Raw genomic sequence first — 15195 nt, forward strand, 5'->3', positions numbered from 1 at the left:
GAATTATAGTTATCTAACTTATTCTTACTTGAGGTTTTCCAAATGTATTATTGTGTTCATAATTAGCCAAATTATAGACAACTTTAGCCTGGTTAACGTATATCTCTTCTGAACTTTTTTTTGTAATCCACATGGGTGGATTACCATCTAATTCAGAAAATACAGACTTTCCCAATTGTTCTAGTTTCATTGGTACATTTGCTGTAAATATAAATTAACATTAGCTACTTATTTTATTAAACCAAAAAAATTAATAGCTACAAAAATGATTTTGTTTACAACTAAAAAAAAAATTTAATAATAAAAGGAAATATAGATAATACTAGGTAACTGGATTATTCATATTTTGAAATGAAAATGTTATTAAGTTATTTATCATGAAAAATCACAAAATTAAAAATTACAACTTTTAAAAACTAGGATAAAAAACAATATCGTTAGAAGATTTCAAACAAAATGATGCTGATTCTGGTGCTTTAAAATTCATTAAATTTTTTTATTTAAAATAATCAATTAAGTAACAATGAATTTATTATATTAAAAAATCGTTTTATAACGACTATAAGGAAATTATTGTAACAAATAAATCGTTTTCTTGTATTCGTGAGTCATGAAATATAAAAAGGCTATCCGTGTATTATTTAATTCGTAATTTATTTTTAAATATTATATAAGAGCATTTTATTTCAATATCTTTGAGTTACTTTATGTTTTATTATCATAATAATATTTAATAACTATGTACGCTAATGTTTTTATAATATTTTATATTATTGATCGCTCTACTTGTTTGTGTTGTTTAAATTAATTTACTGCTGTTGTGTAAATTTGAATACATATTGAATTTTATAGAGCAATATTGCATTAGGTACTATTTGTTACATTTCATTTTAGACTCAATTAAGCAAATATATTCAAGGGATAGTGGTTCGATTTATTTTATTACCATATATTTATATACTAATTTAAATCAAATTATACTTCGAAGTAGGTCTAGTATATATATATATATATATATATATATATATATATATATATATATAATATGTTTATCAAACTTGCTTTGTTAAACTTATAAATGAATTGATATTTGATCAAATTTTAAAGTTTCGATTTCTGTTTGAACAAAATATTTTATAAATTATAACTACATATTTTATAAAAATTTTAGAATAAATTCGTCCATATATTAAAATGAACAATAGTTTTTATTTTACAAAACGACAAAGGTGTATAATTATAAATCAGGTAAAGAATGTGAAAAACAACACAGTGTGGTCCAAACAAATGAATCGAGAAAATCGCGTGTCCTATACCCAGGCCACACGCTCAATAACCTTAGAATAGAAAATACTAACAGCGTTTATTCATAATGGTACAAAATTACTTGCATGTGCAGTATCCATCTAAAACATTTTAATTTCTAATAAGCGTACTCGCACCGTGTCAAATAATGAAATTCTTAAGTTCCTTGAGAAATATAGTCGCAAAGAATGAAGGAAAAAAAAAAAACTAAAAATAATTATTATTATACAATAACAATACTATGCGGTATTAGGCCTCGTAAAATAAATAGGTAGAGCACAACTGTTATATAAAAAAAAAAAAAACACGTACAGAATAAATTATATTCACAAAACAATACTTTAAGGCAGCGGTACTGGAAGATAAATTTAGCATTTCAATCGTAATGCTATATATTTAAATAAATGAGATACATAATTTAACACAAAAACAAAACTAATATATTTTCGTAAGTAGCTACACACTTTTTTTTAAGCATAAACCAAATTCGTTAGAAAATATATCCTGAAAAATATTTAAGAAATAGTTCATTGAAAACTCGTATTAATATATTATGTTTATATGCGTCTATAAAGACAATTAAAGTGTAATTATTATACATTATATTATATTATATTTTTATCTATTTGGTCAGACACTCACGGCATGTAGATGAAGTAGTAGCAGGTACTTCTATTTTTTTTAATGCTTTAAAAAATATTAAATTCCATTTAGATGTTTCTACATAACTGAATGTATTTATTGACATGTCGATATAAAACAGGGAAGTAGATATACCCGGTTATATGCTCGTATGTAATGTAGGTATACTTGTGGTCAACCAGTGATTGACTTTGTTCGTAACATAGAAAGATGACGTCGCGTAGACATTAATGATAGTGTACATTTACCATGTGCGCTTACAACGATGCTTAACTATAAAAAGAAAATTTTATGGGCGATGCAATTCGACTGTCGTGGTTTTAACGGACAAACGCGTTTAAAACCACTAGTCAAGGTGGTCAGAACTTCGGTATACTGTCGTTATTAAGCCCAAAGCCCGTGACACTGGTAAGTTAATGCACCGTAACATCCTAATACACTTCCTTTCATCTACATCTACCTCCCCATTTTGTTAAAACTGAATATCATTGTTTATAATTTATAAAAAAATAAAATATATTATTTCCTTCCCAATATTAATGAACCACCCTCGAGTATAATCATAATATTGGTCTAACTTTAAATTATATAACGTTTATATTAGGTAATGTAGTGAAATCTAATAGTTAAACAGAGTACTTATTAGTTATTATTACTATTTTTTTTTTTTTTTTTAATGTTTGAACATTATAGAAATGTATTAATTTATTTTAAATTGACAATTATTTACATGATTGTTAACATAGGCAACATCTAACAAACATGTTATTGTATAAAAGAAATATTTTATCAAAACCTAAACTTAAATCAATTTAAAATAAATGTGTACTAAAAGAATCAAAAATAAACACAATATAGATAGGCACTCAATAAATAATCTAAATGCAGTCATTTTCTTTCATAAAAATAATAATAACTACTTAAAAATATATACATACATTTACATATTAGAAAAAAAATGCAAAATACATTTTTATTATCTTAATTCCCAGTAGGGATTAAAATGTAGTTCTGAGTCTTATTAACGAGTACTACCCAACCAACCATATCCTTTGGGGCTGTTTATATACGATGGATTTCATATATTATTTACTCATCCTAAATTGTAGTAGGAAATTGCTAAAAAAATAACTGCTGTTACTCACTTATATGGTAGCACGGTAAATATTCATCGTCATTTTCTTGTTTAGTCGACTTCAAAAACGCTTCGTTGTGCGGAGCAAACACAGTAACACTTCTCAAATGTATCGTTGTGTTTGCAATTTGATTCCTCTCAATAATACTGTAGATCTGAAACAATACAGAAATTAAATTGTAGATAAAAAAAAATACTATTACATTATAGGTAATGGAAGACGTAATATTACTTCAAATCATCACAATAATAATATTTAAGGTGTGAGGTTTGATTACTGGTATTTACGCATGAAGCACTACACTACAACTTTATTTACTTCTAGTCTTATTGGTTATTGAAACAGTAAGTTTTAATAAAGAAAATTAAAAATAGGTTTCTACTAAATGTATTTTAACAATTCCTGAGTTATTTATTATCCAACAACGAATCGCAGCATGAACAGCGTGTTATTCATTATATTTAATAAGTAATGACAAGACGGGTTTCTTTCAATCACAACTATACGATTATTTTTTAAATACTTTTAATTATATAATTGAATACTAAATTTTGCCAAGACGAACGGTTTTGAAATTAAAACAATTTTGTCATACATATGAAAATTTCTTATAAAAACATGAAGACATTTTGTATATATAACCAAACAATATTGAATATTAATACGATAAGTTATATTAAAATATTAAGATATGATAACTATATAGACAAGTGAAAAATATTTTTTTTTCTTCCTTTTTTTTCATTTTGATGTGTTTCTGGTAGTATAGTACACGTTATGCAATCATAATATTATACATAGGACCAATGATACATACAAAATATATAGATATAAAGATTAAAATTAAATATTAAATAAATATATTTATGAATAGAATTAATAAGAAAAAGTGACTTTGGCAAGATTAGTCATTAAATACAAAGAATTAGTATGTTTATAATTATTAACAGGAAAAAATTAACGGGGTAATATAGTTTATTTTTGAAATCAATTTTTATAATGTATAATTAATAGATGTGAGACAACTACTTTTATTGTTTTTGTATTTAGTTTCTTCTTTATATAATTTTTTTTCTTAAAATTTGTTTAATCAAAAGAAGCCTTAGTTATTGGAACATCTAAGAGAATTTTCGATATAACATTATTTAGTGATCTAATTTTTGGGTAATTCTGATCTTGAAAAAATATACGATTGTTATAAGTTATAACTTGAATTGTTCATAGGATTTGCACTAAAATATAAAACGATATTGGCCGATAGCTCATGAGCTTTAACACTATCCTCATTATAATCTTAAATATACTTATATACCTATAAGACGCGTAAATCGCGGAAGAGATATGTTTTCTATAATCTGAATACAGAATACATATAGATATTGAAAATAATATAAAATTATTTATATCTACTATAATTGTATATTATTGTCTATTGTATTCAATATATTCATCTTACACTTCTTAATAAAGAGTAAGATAATGCAATAATAACGACATATGGAAAGTGATACTGTAATGTTATCTATACGATTAAAATGGAAAATAGTTAGTTAAAATTATTTTGCATTATAAATCATTCGTTTATAGTTTATGAGGGGCATAGTTTCAATATGTCAAATTCGATTAAAACTGACGTAGGTAAAAATGTACACGTTAAATAGGTATATACATATTTTCTTATGATGAAAATAACTATAATTTAAGTAAGTATATTCAGTTAAAAAAAAATATTAATTAAACTAAAATGGTTGAGATTGAATAAGTCACAATAATGTATGATTTTTGATTGTCTAACATCAATTAAAACAGATAAAATCTAAAACATTTCAAAAATTAATATTGATGCGTAATTAATAATTTATTAAATGATTAAACGAACAAAATATATGGGCGAAGTTATTTTTGTGTATAAGTATGTAATTTATCCCAGGTCAAAAAAAATTATAAAACAATTCAAAACTTTACATCAATAAATATTAAACAACACATTACACACAAAAATCAGTTTTGAAAACTTACAATCAACAACAGTTATTTGTATTTTTAGGCATATCTTGGATCTTTATTAAATAACACCAAACCAAAAAATTGATTATTATTAGGCACGCAACCCCATCTTAGTTGTTGCGTGCATATACGAAAACATAGTAAATAATAATAATTAAACAGCTATAGACCATTATCTAAATTATATATTTTTTTTTTTTAAGGCTTAACAGACAAAGTGAATGAAAATATGACTAATGTTCCCGCAGCCTAAGCACCACCTATAGTGGTGTTGACAGGCCAATTTTTTGAGATGGGTTTGAAGTATAAGTACTGCCATTGTAAAACAAAATTAAAAGAAACAATGCTTTAGAAGTCCGTTAGTCAAGTAAATTTTTTGACTCTCTCAAAATATTTTATCAATTCATTTTTTAGTAACATAAAATGCTAAAATTTAATTCTCCAAACTATAAATTGTGTTAATCTCACAAAACAAAGATCTATAATACTTGATATATCGAAACTCGATTCAGTATATAAGTTACAAATAAACAATATACCTACCACATAATAATGCTCATTAAAAATAATGTATTTATTAAAATATTATAACTAAATGTCAAGGTATAATATAAAAGCATCAGATTTCGCATAGTACAGTTCTCGTTCAAAAATCATAGATAACATCCATGACCTATCTTTTATTAGCTTTATAATTCATCTCTTTTTTTTATCCTCGCCGTATTGTTTAAAATAATCGAATAAATAGCTTTTAATCTAAAATCTATAATCTGTATTATATAAATATTAAGCCAATGATTTCATATCTATGCCTCCTGCGCTGCAATATAAACAACAAGCTGGGAACCCCTTGTAGGGCAAACAGGAAAACATGTAAAAAACCCTAACCCTAACATTAAATCGATAAGTACCAGCCATAGAAAATGAAAGTCTAACAGACAATTCTAAGAGTTTCATATAAGCCCTTGATCTTGGAAAAATCAGTGTGCACGTTATACTATTTTATGTACATTAGAATATATAATTATAATTTTAATACTTGTACACAAGTATCAAATAACATTGATGTTGATATTTAATTTATTTTACAATACTAATACACTACAATACTTTTTTGAATACCGCCAATTTCGGAAAAATACTAATCAATATAACCATTATAAAAATTATTCATGATTATATGACACTTTTTTATTTCGTAGTCAAAGCTAGTTCTTTGACTAAGATAATACGTCTAAAACAAAAAAATACTTATGGGAGTTCACTTTTAATAATTTGTATTATTTTGTTTTGTGTGCACTGTGTAATTTAGGTAAAACAACGTAACAGATTATACGAACAAATGTAATTTTGCTTAAATTTGACAATACAAAGATATATCACAGTTAAAAAGGGAAAATAAATGTTTTTATTTCAAATGTTTGTATTTATCGTGTATTGTTCTTAAAAGCTTGTAAATATTTGTCAAACATTATTATGCTTATTTTTTTACTCTATTCGGCTATTAGAAATAACAATTAAATAAATAAACGCATTTAATATTATTTAAAATACTTATTTGTTTTAACACGTTTGACATTTTTGAATGGCATAGAAGGCAATTGCAAAATAAAAACATTTGATTTGATTTGCAACAATAAATAACAGATAAGCTTAGAAATCCAATTGAATTCTTAATTTTTAGTTGTTAAGAAATACATACATTTCATTAAAATATATATATATGTATATTCAAAAGTTTTGAAAATATAAAAACTGTAAAGAAAGATCTAACACAGTAAAAATTATAATAGATTATATGAATATAATGTATCTAAGATATATACAATTTTAAATAGGAAATTGATTTGAAGTACCGGTAGTGAATAAGAATATTTGAAAGGCGTGGTTGATTTTTACTTGTCGAGGTCACATGAGTTTGTTAACAATTATTATTAAGTACATAAATGGGATGGAATGTTGCCGTTATAATTGAAATCTGTCAAACAATACAAAAACTTAAGCACTGCAAAAACATCCAATGAAGTTTAAATTTAAGAAAAAAAATTCAATCTTATAATTAATGAACATTAAATACACTTAAAAAAAAAAAAAAATCGTAAAGGACTTATTTTCTTTTCTATACTTGAATGTAATATTACATTTTTTTTCTTTTTTAAAGCAATGACTATTGACTATGAATATTAAACTAAGCTAACTATGCACTTAATTGATACATTTTTTTTTAAATCCAGGAAACTAGCAAGGTCAAAAAAAATTATTATTGATTAATGTGATGAATCACCAATTTACAGCTATGCATGACACATGCTCTGAAATGCTATTACATTTTGAGTATAAGATAATATGTGAGTTTCTACAAATTTACAAATAAATATAGAGATAGAATTTTTAGATTCTAAGCGGAGTAATACCTACATGTATTTTATTATGTATTACTCAATATTAATATACAGTTTAATTTTAATTTATTTACAATTTATACACAGAAACATATCAAATGAGTTTTAATATTTTATTTTATTATTCAATCGCGTAAAAAAAACTTTACTACTTTTTCATGTATGATGCTTTTCTAGAAATTATTGAAATTCCTTTAGTATTATATAAAACTAAATACTTTGAATTTTGTGAATTAAATTTAGCGATATAATAGCTAAAAATAAATTCAATTTATAATAAATTAATAATATATATATTTGCATAATCTTATGAACAATTTGTATCAAAATGAATAACGAAACAAAGAAATTGATAATTAATAAAATGTTATGACACATTTTCGTGATAATCGAAAAGATAAAGGATAATTCTAGAAAAATGTAGTCCTTCGTTTTAATCACGACTTTTTTTCCAATTGTATACACTAATACGTGACATTCATTAAAAATAAAATATTTATTGCACAATCAAAACTACAGTTACGTTGTGATTCATGATAATATACATTGAAGACTGGATTTAGCAGTATAATTCTACCACTTTTATCGTTTAAAATTAAACTATAGTCAAGCACTGAGAAACGAATGAGAAATATTAATACAATGCAACACTTTTTTTAGATACGTTTAGATATAACTTATAACCAGCGAGCAGCTCTGAATATAATATTCGGCTTGAATTTACATTGCTTATTTTTCCAAGTACATTCTCCCCTATGCCCACTATTATTATTTATTATTACTTTTTTTTACGCTGTACTAACTATAGATCGTCTATATTATTGTCCCGTTGATAATTCTACGCCAGTAGTCGTTACGATTACCCTATTGGGTAATAAAACTGGCCCTCCCAGTTTTTTTTTTTTTTTTTTTGTTCCAACATAGATCCCTAAGTTTCCGGGGTTAGCTATCGATTTAGCTGGGAAACGTTTAGGGGGCTTCGGTACGACCTCCGTGCAATGTAATATGTATATATATACATATATGTGTGTATCCTATGTGTTTGCGTGTAACGCGTTAAGAATAATATACATTTTGTTGTGCACATAAATGAAAAAAAGCTTTAGCTAGTTGTAACAACCGTGCGACAAGATTCCAAATGGTTCTAAGTATAAGCCCCACAAAATTACGAGATAAATTAAAAGTGAATTTGTGCAATTAATATATAAATATAGCTTGACATCGCACGAACTAATTATTATTTTATATTGTTTAGATCCCGTAACATTTTATGTTTTTTAGAAATCTAAGATCAATGTATTTAAGCATTTGAATAAAGAGCAGATCTGAAACTGTTGTATTAATACAGAAAACGAACATTATATGAACCATAAAATATTGATTTTGAAAACATATCAGTCAATTAATCACAAACATACTTTTTATTTTGATAAAACTAATATATTTTAAATAGCTATACATAGCTAATAGGTTTTTATGCATAAATTCTTGTTATTAGAAAAGTATTTTTAATCTTAATAAATAATTTTTAAATTATATTACTAAAATTAAAATTACAAACATAAATAAAATACTTTATAGTTAATAAAGTTTAGTAAGAAAATATTATAGGTAGAACTATTAATTAGTTAATTATGTGTGCTTAAGTACAATACTTAATGATTTGAAAAATTATATTTTTATATTTTTACATTAAAAAACTAGTCAATTAATAATTACTAATTAAATGTGTTATTTACTCTGATCATTATTTAATCATTGAAAAAGGTAATTTAAAAATAAACCTAAACAGTATAAATTTTACTTAATAATCAGTCATATTCTGCATAAGAAAATTAAAAAGTACAGATTTTTTATTAATTGAATTTGAAGACAAATAATTCAATTGTATATTTAAGATGACAACCCCATGGTGTATTGACACCATACAATTTTAGAGGATAACTTTTGAAATATGAAATATTATATTAATTTAATGTTTAATAAAATACAACATAAACCTTATTTAACTATTAAACATTAATAAATACTTTTTTTTTTTAATTATTACATGGTTTATAATATATTTAATCATTTGATGAATAGTTTTTACTACGATTTTTCAATTTTAATTGGAATTTTAAAAAAACCTGTTAAGGTTTATTTAAGTTGTAAAGAATATATTACTTAGGTGTATAGTGTATGTACACAAACAAAGTAAATATATTTTTTTAAATTTAACAATAAAACCAACAAAAGATCAAAAGATTCAGTAATAATCAAGATCATAGCAACCTTTCAAAGAATATCAAGGGTGTCATAACAGCTGAGCACGTACAATGATGGTATTTTATAGTTTACTTTTTTTTTTTTACAGAGAAACGATTGAGAAGTTTTATACAAAAGGTATAACTAACATGATGATATTATAATTTATAACCTACCATCTATTTATAATCTTCATAAAGTGTTAATAACAAAACTCAAGCCTCTCGACATTTTGTGAGTAAACGTTTCACACACAGATAAAAACGACAAATACAGGAATTTATCTTCACTGTATTGGAAGTAAGAAAGATAAAAGGAAGTTAACACTTTAACTATTATTATGATGTATCAGCATAGTGACCCGTTTTTGTGGTATAAAGTTTATCGTCACAAATAAACAACTTAAAGACGAAAAAACGGCTTATGAAGTATAATACATTGGAAAATTGCATAGAACATTAATTTTCTTCCTATTTACGTGAGATTAGAGTATAACATCATTATAATTTCATAATACTTATTATATTGACGCAATAGTAACTGTTTAAAACTATATTAATATATTGTCTACTATGCCTAGTGGGTCACAACTAAGACTTTCGTAGTGAAAGTGATTAAATTGCCAGAGACCTACAAGTGAATTAAACTATTCGTTATTTATCTTATAAAAATAAAAGTAACATTAAAATAGCTCATTTTAAAGAAACATAATATAAACTTGACCTTGCATCGTAGTTAATAATAATCAATCGATTTTTCCCAACAATATACATTCGAACCGGTTAGTTAGCGTATGTGTCCCACATTATATGCAGGAAACAGCGCTAAACGCTCAACTACATTGAGGCACACACCTATACTCACCTTATATGAATGTTTTTTTTTTTTTATAATTAAAACTCAAGAATTTCAAATAATAACATAAATTATAGGTCATCAAAACATTAACATCACACAATTTATTCAAATTTACTTAAAGTGTCTTTATGAAAATAATTATTATAACAAAACTTAAATATTTATATCATATAATATATAGTATACGATAAACATAATAAAAGATAAATGCACTATTACCTAGTTTTAGTAAATTACAAAAACATTTTAATAGAAATGGTTCACAAACTAATTTTAAGAGACAATATTATTTTATTTAAATATAGGTACTCGTATATGATAATACAATTAAAATAGCTTTTAAATTTCCGTTAAAATTATTATACCCAAACCCGTTATTCATGAATCATGATATATTTTCATGACGCAGATTACAACTACGACCTAAATTCAAACTATCTATTCAACAAGTAAACATAAGTTTATTAGTTTAAAAATACTACCAAAAACCTAAGCAAATCTAACTTATTTTTTTTTCGATAAATATTATGGTTTAAATATACATATTAAAATCAACAAAAGATTGTTTAAAAGATAATTAATTTTCAATAAATTAACCTACATAGTGTCAGTAATATTATACTAATATTAATATTAGTAAAAATGCCATTATTATTATACATAGATAATCAAAACAAAAATTTTAATAAAACTCAATAATTGTAAATAAGCTTTTAATATATTTTAGTATGTTTCTAATAATATAAATATAAAATGTATCTCTTATATTTTATGCTAAATTTAATATTTAACATACATACTATAAATAGAGAAATATTATGATTAATTTGTATTTATTAATATGATATTGATGCGAATAATTTAAAATAGTATATTTTTCTAGAAAATATATAGTATATACATATTTAAATACGTTTAAATAGATACAAATAAGAGCACCATATTAAAATGTAAAAAACACAAAAAAATAAACATAATGTTAACGTTAATTTGGTTCACTTATGACTCATAAAACTCATACCATTTTATTATGTTGTAATAATTTCTACTCTTTATTACCACAGTAAAATATAGTGAAACAACAAAGTAAAACTTTACTACATAACTATATTCTTCTACTAAGTACTAATAAGTGAGAATAATCGGCCAAAAAAATCAAAGCAATCTCGGCAACTATGATAATCTAAGTAAAATTTTTCTTTTATATAATTGACATGACTTATTAGTTATTACTTATTACTTGAACGTCCACGCATACATTTTGTTGGCCAAGCAGGGGAAAATTAAAGAGGGCGCCAAAAACACATTCAAATGACCCTTCTAATAGGAATTATGTGAACGTTAGGGGCATTGAGTGTTACCATGACGACCATATAGAGTATATGTATATACAATGTATGTATAAACATTGTTTTATTTAAATAAAAAGAAACAATACATCAATTTTCATTTATACTATCGTTTATAAAAACCGTTTAGCGACCTAAATACGGAAACCATTGGTCGGACGAACATATAGTAATTGCGTTAAAGTTGTTTGTAATGATGGATGATTAATGAAATTCCAATATACGAAGTGATGTCCGCGTGTCCTGTTAGGTATAAGTGTTTTTAATATGTCTGTTGTTCATTCATTCATATTATAAGGTACTAGCAATGTAAATGGTAAATGTTGTATTTTAATTACAATTTAGTATTTTAGAAGGTATTTTATAATAAATCAATGCTACCTATTAATCTAGTTCCAATAAATAAAAATAATATTATAAATGAAACTTAAATTGTTTCATTATACCTAATAAAATAACTAGTCTAAATTGTATTATCATTGTTATTATAATAAATAACTTAAAAATAGAAAAAACTAAGATTATTTACTTAACTTAACAAAAAAAAATCAAATTACATACGTATTAGATAATGTATATATAATAGGTTAATACATACATTATTATACTACACCATAAAAAAATATTTCTTAAAAATACTAAATTAATGAATTAAACAGCATACGTTTATAATTATAATAATTGTATATCAATAATATTAATTCATAATTATAAATAAAATAAAAACACACAAGCACTTAATAATATTATTAATGATTGAGAGGATAATAAAATATAAGTCAAAATATTTGCATTAAAATACTGGATTAAGACCTATAGAAAACTAACCAAATAAATAATAGTCCACTACAAGATTATTAATATACACAGGGTCACGTAAAATAATAAAGGATAGAACAATAATGTATACAACAGAATGGCATCCTAATAACATTTTAGCATTATTAATCACTAATCAGTCACGTTATAAAGTTCAAAGTCATAGTATAATACATAAATAAAGTCTACATAAAATTACTAAAAATATTTAAAACATAGTCGAATACAATAAATTATACTACCAAATTATAAAATATACATGCTATTTATTTTATGAATTGAATTTTATAAAACATTATTAAACAATTTTAAATTTCAATAGAAACAACCATAAATATGTGCTAGTCCTGCATATAAATACTTCTAGACAATATTCTATTTTTTATATGTGAACCGATGGTTAATTTAACTATATTATTCTTTACACGATGTCACACGAATTTTGAAATATTGTATAACGTATTAACTACCATTATCATTTAGTATGATGTACAATTTAATTTAATAGTTATAAGTTATAAAATGTTATTTTCTACAAGCAAACATTTTTTTTTTTTTTTTTTTTTTTTTTTTTGATTTAAAAAATATCACCACATTAATAAATAATTATAAAATATCGTTCGAGTAGTCAACTTTTCTGATAAATTTATTTTATATTAATTTCAAAAAAACTTTCAATTTTATGAATTTTTATTTTTAAATAAATAAAAAACTATTATATTATCAAATATTACTTATAATATGTAGATGACTGATCACTGTCATAAAGTCTGATAACTATCTGTATAGATGTCTAATCTTAAATTTTTAGATCAGAAATTTTAAGTACCTAATATTTTATTTTAGCTTTAATTTTTAACTAAAATATATTCCAGAAGCAAATTAAAATTTGCAATAATAGCTAGATATGGATACCACTACGCTAATAAGATATAAACAAAAATACTTTGAATTGTATAAATTGTTTTATTATAAAATAATACACCTTGAAGTACATCAAACGGAACGACAGTGGCTCGTTGAACTCATTTTACCACGGTTGAAAATCCTTTGTCATTGCCTCTGTATGATCATCCTACAATTAAAAGACGATTTTCGATGCACAATTAATCATCTGAATCAAGATCATAGGTTCAAATAGAGTCCACCCTTCTACTATAAATCTTCTATACATATTTTACTTTTAATTACTCATCAAACATTTACACTCTATTAGACCGTATCAATACGTGACATCTATTAAAATAATACAGTGATTTTTTTTTAACTTAAAATATAATTACTTCTTAAACATATAAATTAGTAAATTAGTTAATTAGTTATTAGTTATTACCAAAATTAAAATAATTATTTTCTAATAAATGAATTTATAACTGTATAATAATGATTCACTCATAAGTTTATTAAGCTAATTATCGTTATTATCTAAGGTGTTATTTATATTTTAAATGTATTGTACTAAACGTAATTATTACATTTTTGACATTTTTAAATAGTTATTTAAACATTTATTAATATAACTATTTTATTTTATCATAAAAAAGAATCCTTGTTTAGTAAAATATATATACAAAAATAATGGTATAATTATCAATGCATTTTTAAAAGAATAATAGTAACTAAAAAAAAATGTATATTATCACACAATCAATTAGAAGCAAGATATAAATGAAAGAATTATAGAATGTAATACCTAGTAAAAATGTAAAATAGTATAAATCTAAAACACCACAATAATTTTGGTTATAGTATAAAAACTACACTAAATTATAAATATACATAAAATATAATGACCAAGACAGCACAGGTAAACCGACATAAAGTAATTGCATATATACGTGAATGCGTATTATATCCTTTAAACAATTTAATAAAATATATCCAATACATTTAAATAGTAATTTAAGAAACTGTAAATATGTAAATGATTTGTAAGGTAATAAAAAAATACGTTAACAAAATAAAATAAGTGTCTTTAAAAAAATATTTGCTTTTTATATAAGTATGCTTAGTAATAGTAATAACTAAAAAAATATTTTAATTATTGACGACAAAAAATTTTAATTTATATATTAATATTACAATTGCCGTTAGATATAAATCTTAAATCAATAAAATTTAAATAAATAATAACTTTAATACTATTTTTGTAATTCTGACTCATGAACTCTAAGACATCACTATATAATTATATTTATTGGATATTTATATACCGTGGGACACTGACTAATATTCTTTATTCGTTTGTTAAAGGGCACAGAAAAGGACCCGTATCTTTTGAATTGAATACAGCGTCAAATCAAGTTTATGATTCTAGTCACTATTATTATATGTATTTCTTTTTTTTTTTTTACAATGTATTTTAATAGGACGATACTAATCCGGTCTCGGCATTGCATTTAATACCAAAATAGAGGTATTTTATTATAA

At 23.6% G+C, this 15195-nt stretch overlaps 1 protein-coding gene across 4 annotated transcripts in view; it reads right to left on the reverse strand.

The window, feature by feature from the left end:
• Positions 1-15195, reverse strand: part of LOC112592446 (fasciclin-1) — a 61171-nt gene that overhangs the window by 9230 nt on the left and 36746 nt on the right. For all 4 annotated transcript variants that reach the window (XM_025336512.1, XM_025336502.1, XM_025336523.1 and 1 more), the window contains 2 exons: positions 3093-3237; positions 29-201 (listed from right to left, as the gene is read on the reverse strand). In XM_025336512.1, the coding sequence (XP_025192297.1) occupies positions 29-201; positions 3093-3237 (318 nt within the window). The remainder of the gene's footprint in view (positions 1-28; positions 202-3092; positions 3238-15195) is intronic.

Source organism: Melanaphis sacchari, unplaced genomic scaffold (assembly GCF_002803265.2).
Source record: "Melanaphis sacchari strain LSU unplaced genomic scaffold, SCAv2.0 Contig0_pilon_pilon, whole genome shotgun sequence".
In the NCBI taxonomy this organism is placed as follows: Eukaryota; Metazoa; Arthropoda; class Insecta; order Hemiptera; family Aphididae; genus Melanaphis; species Melanaphis sacchari.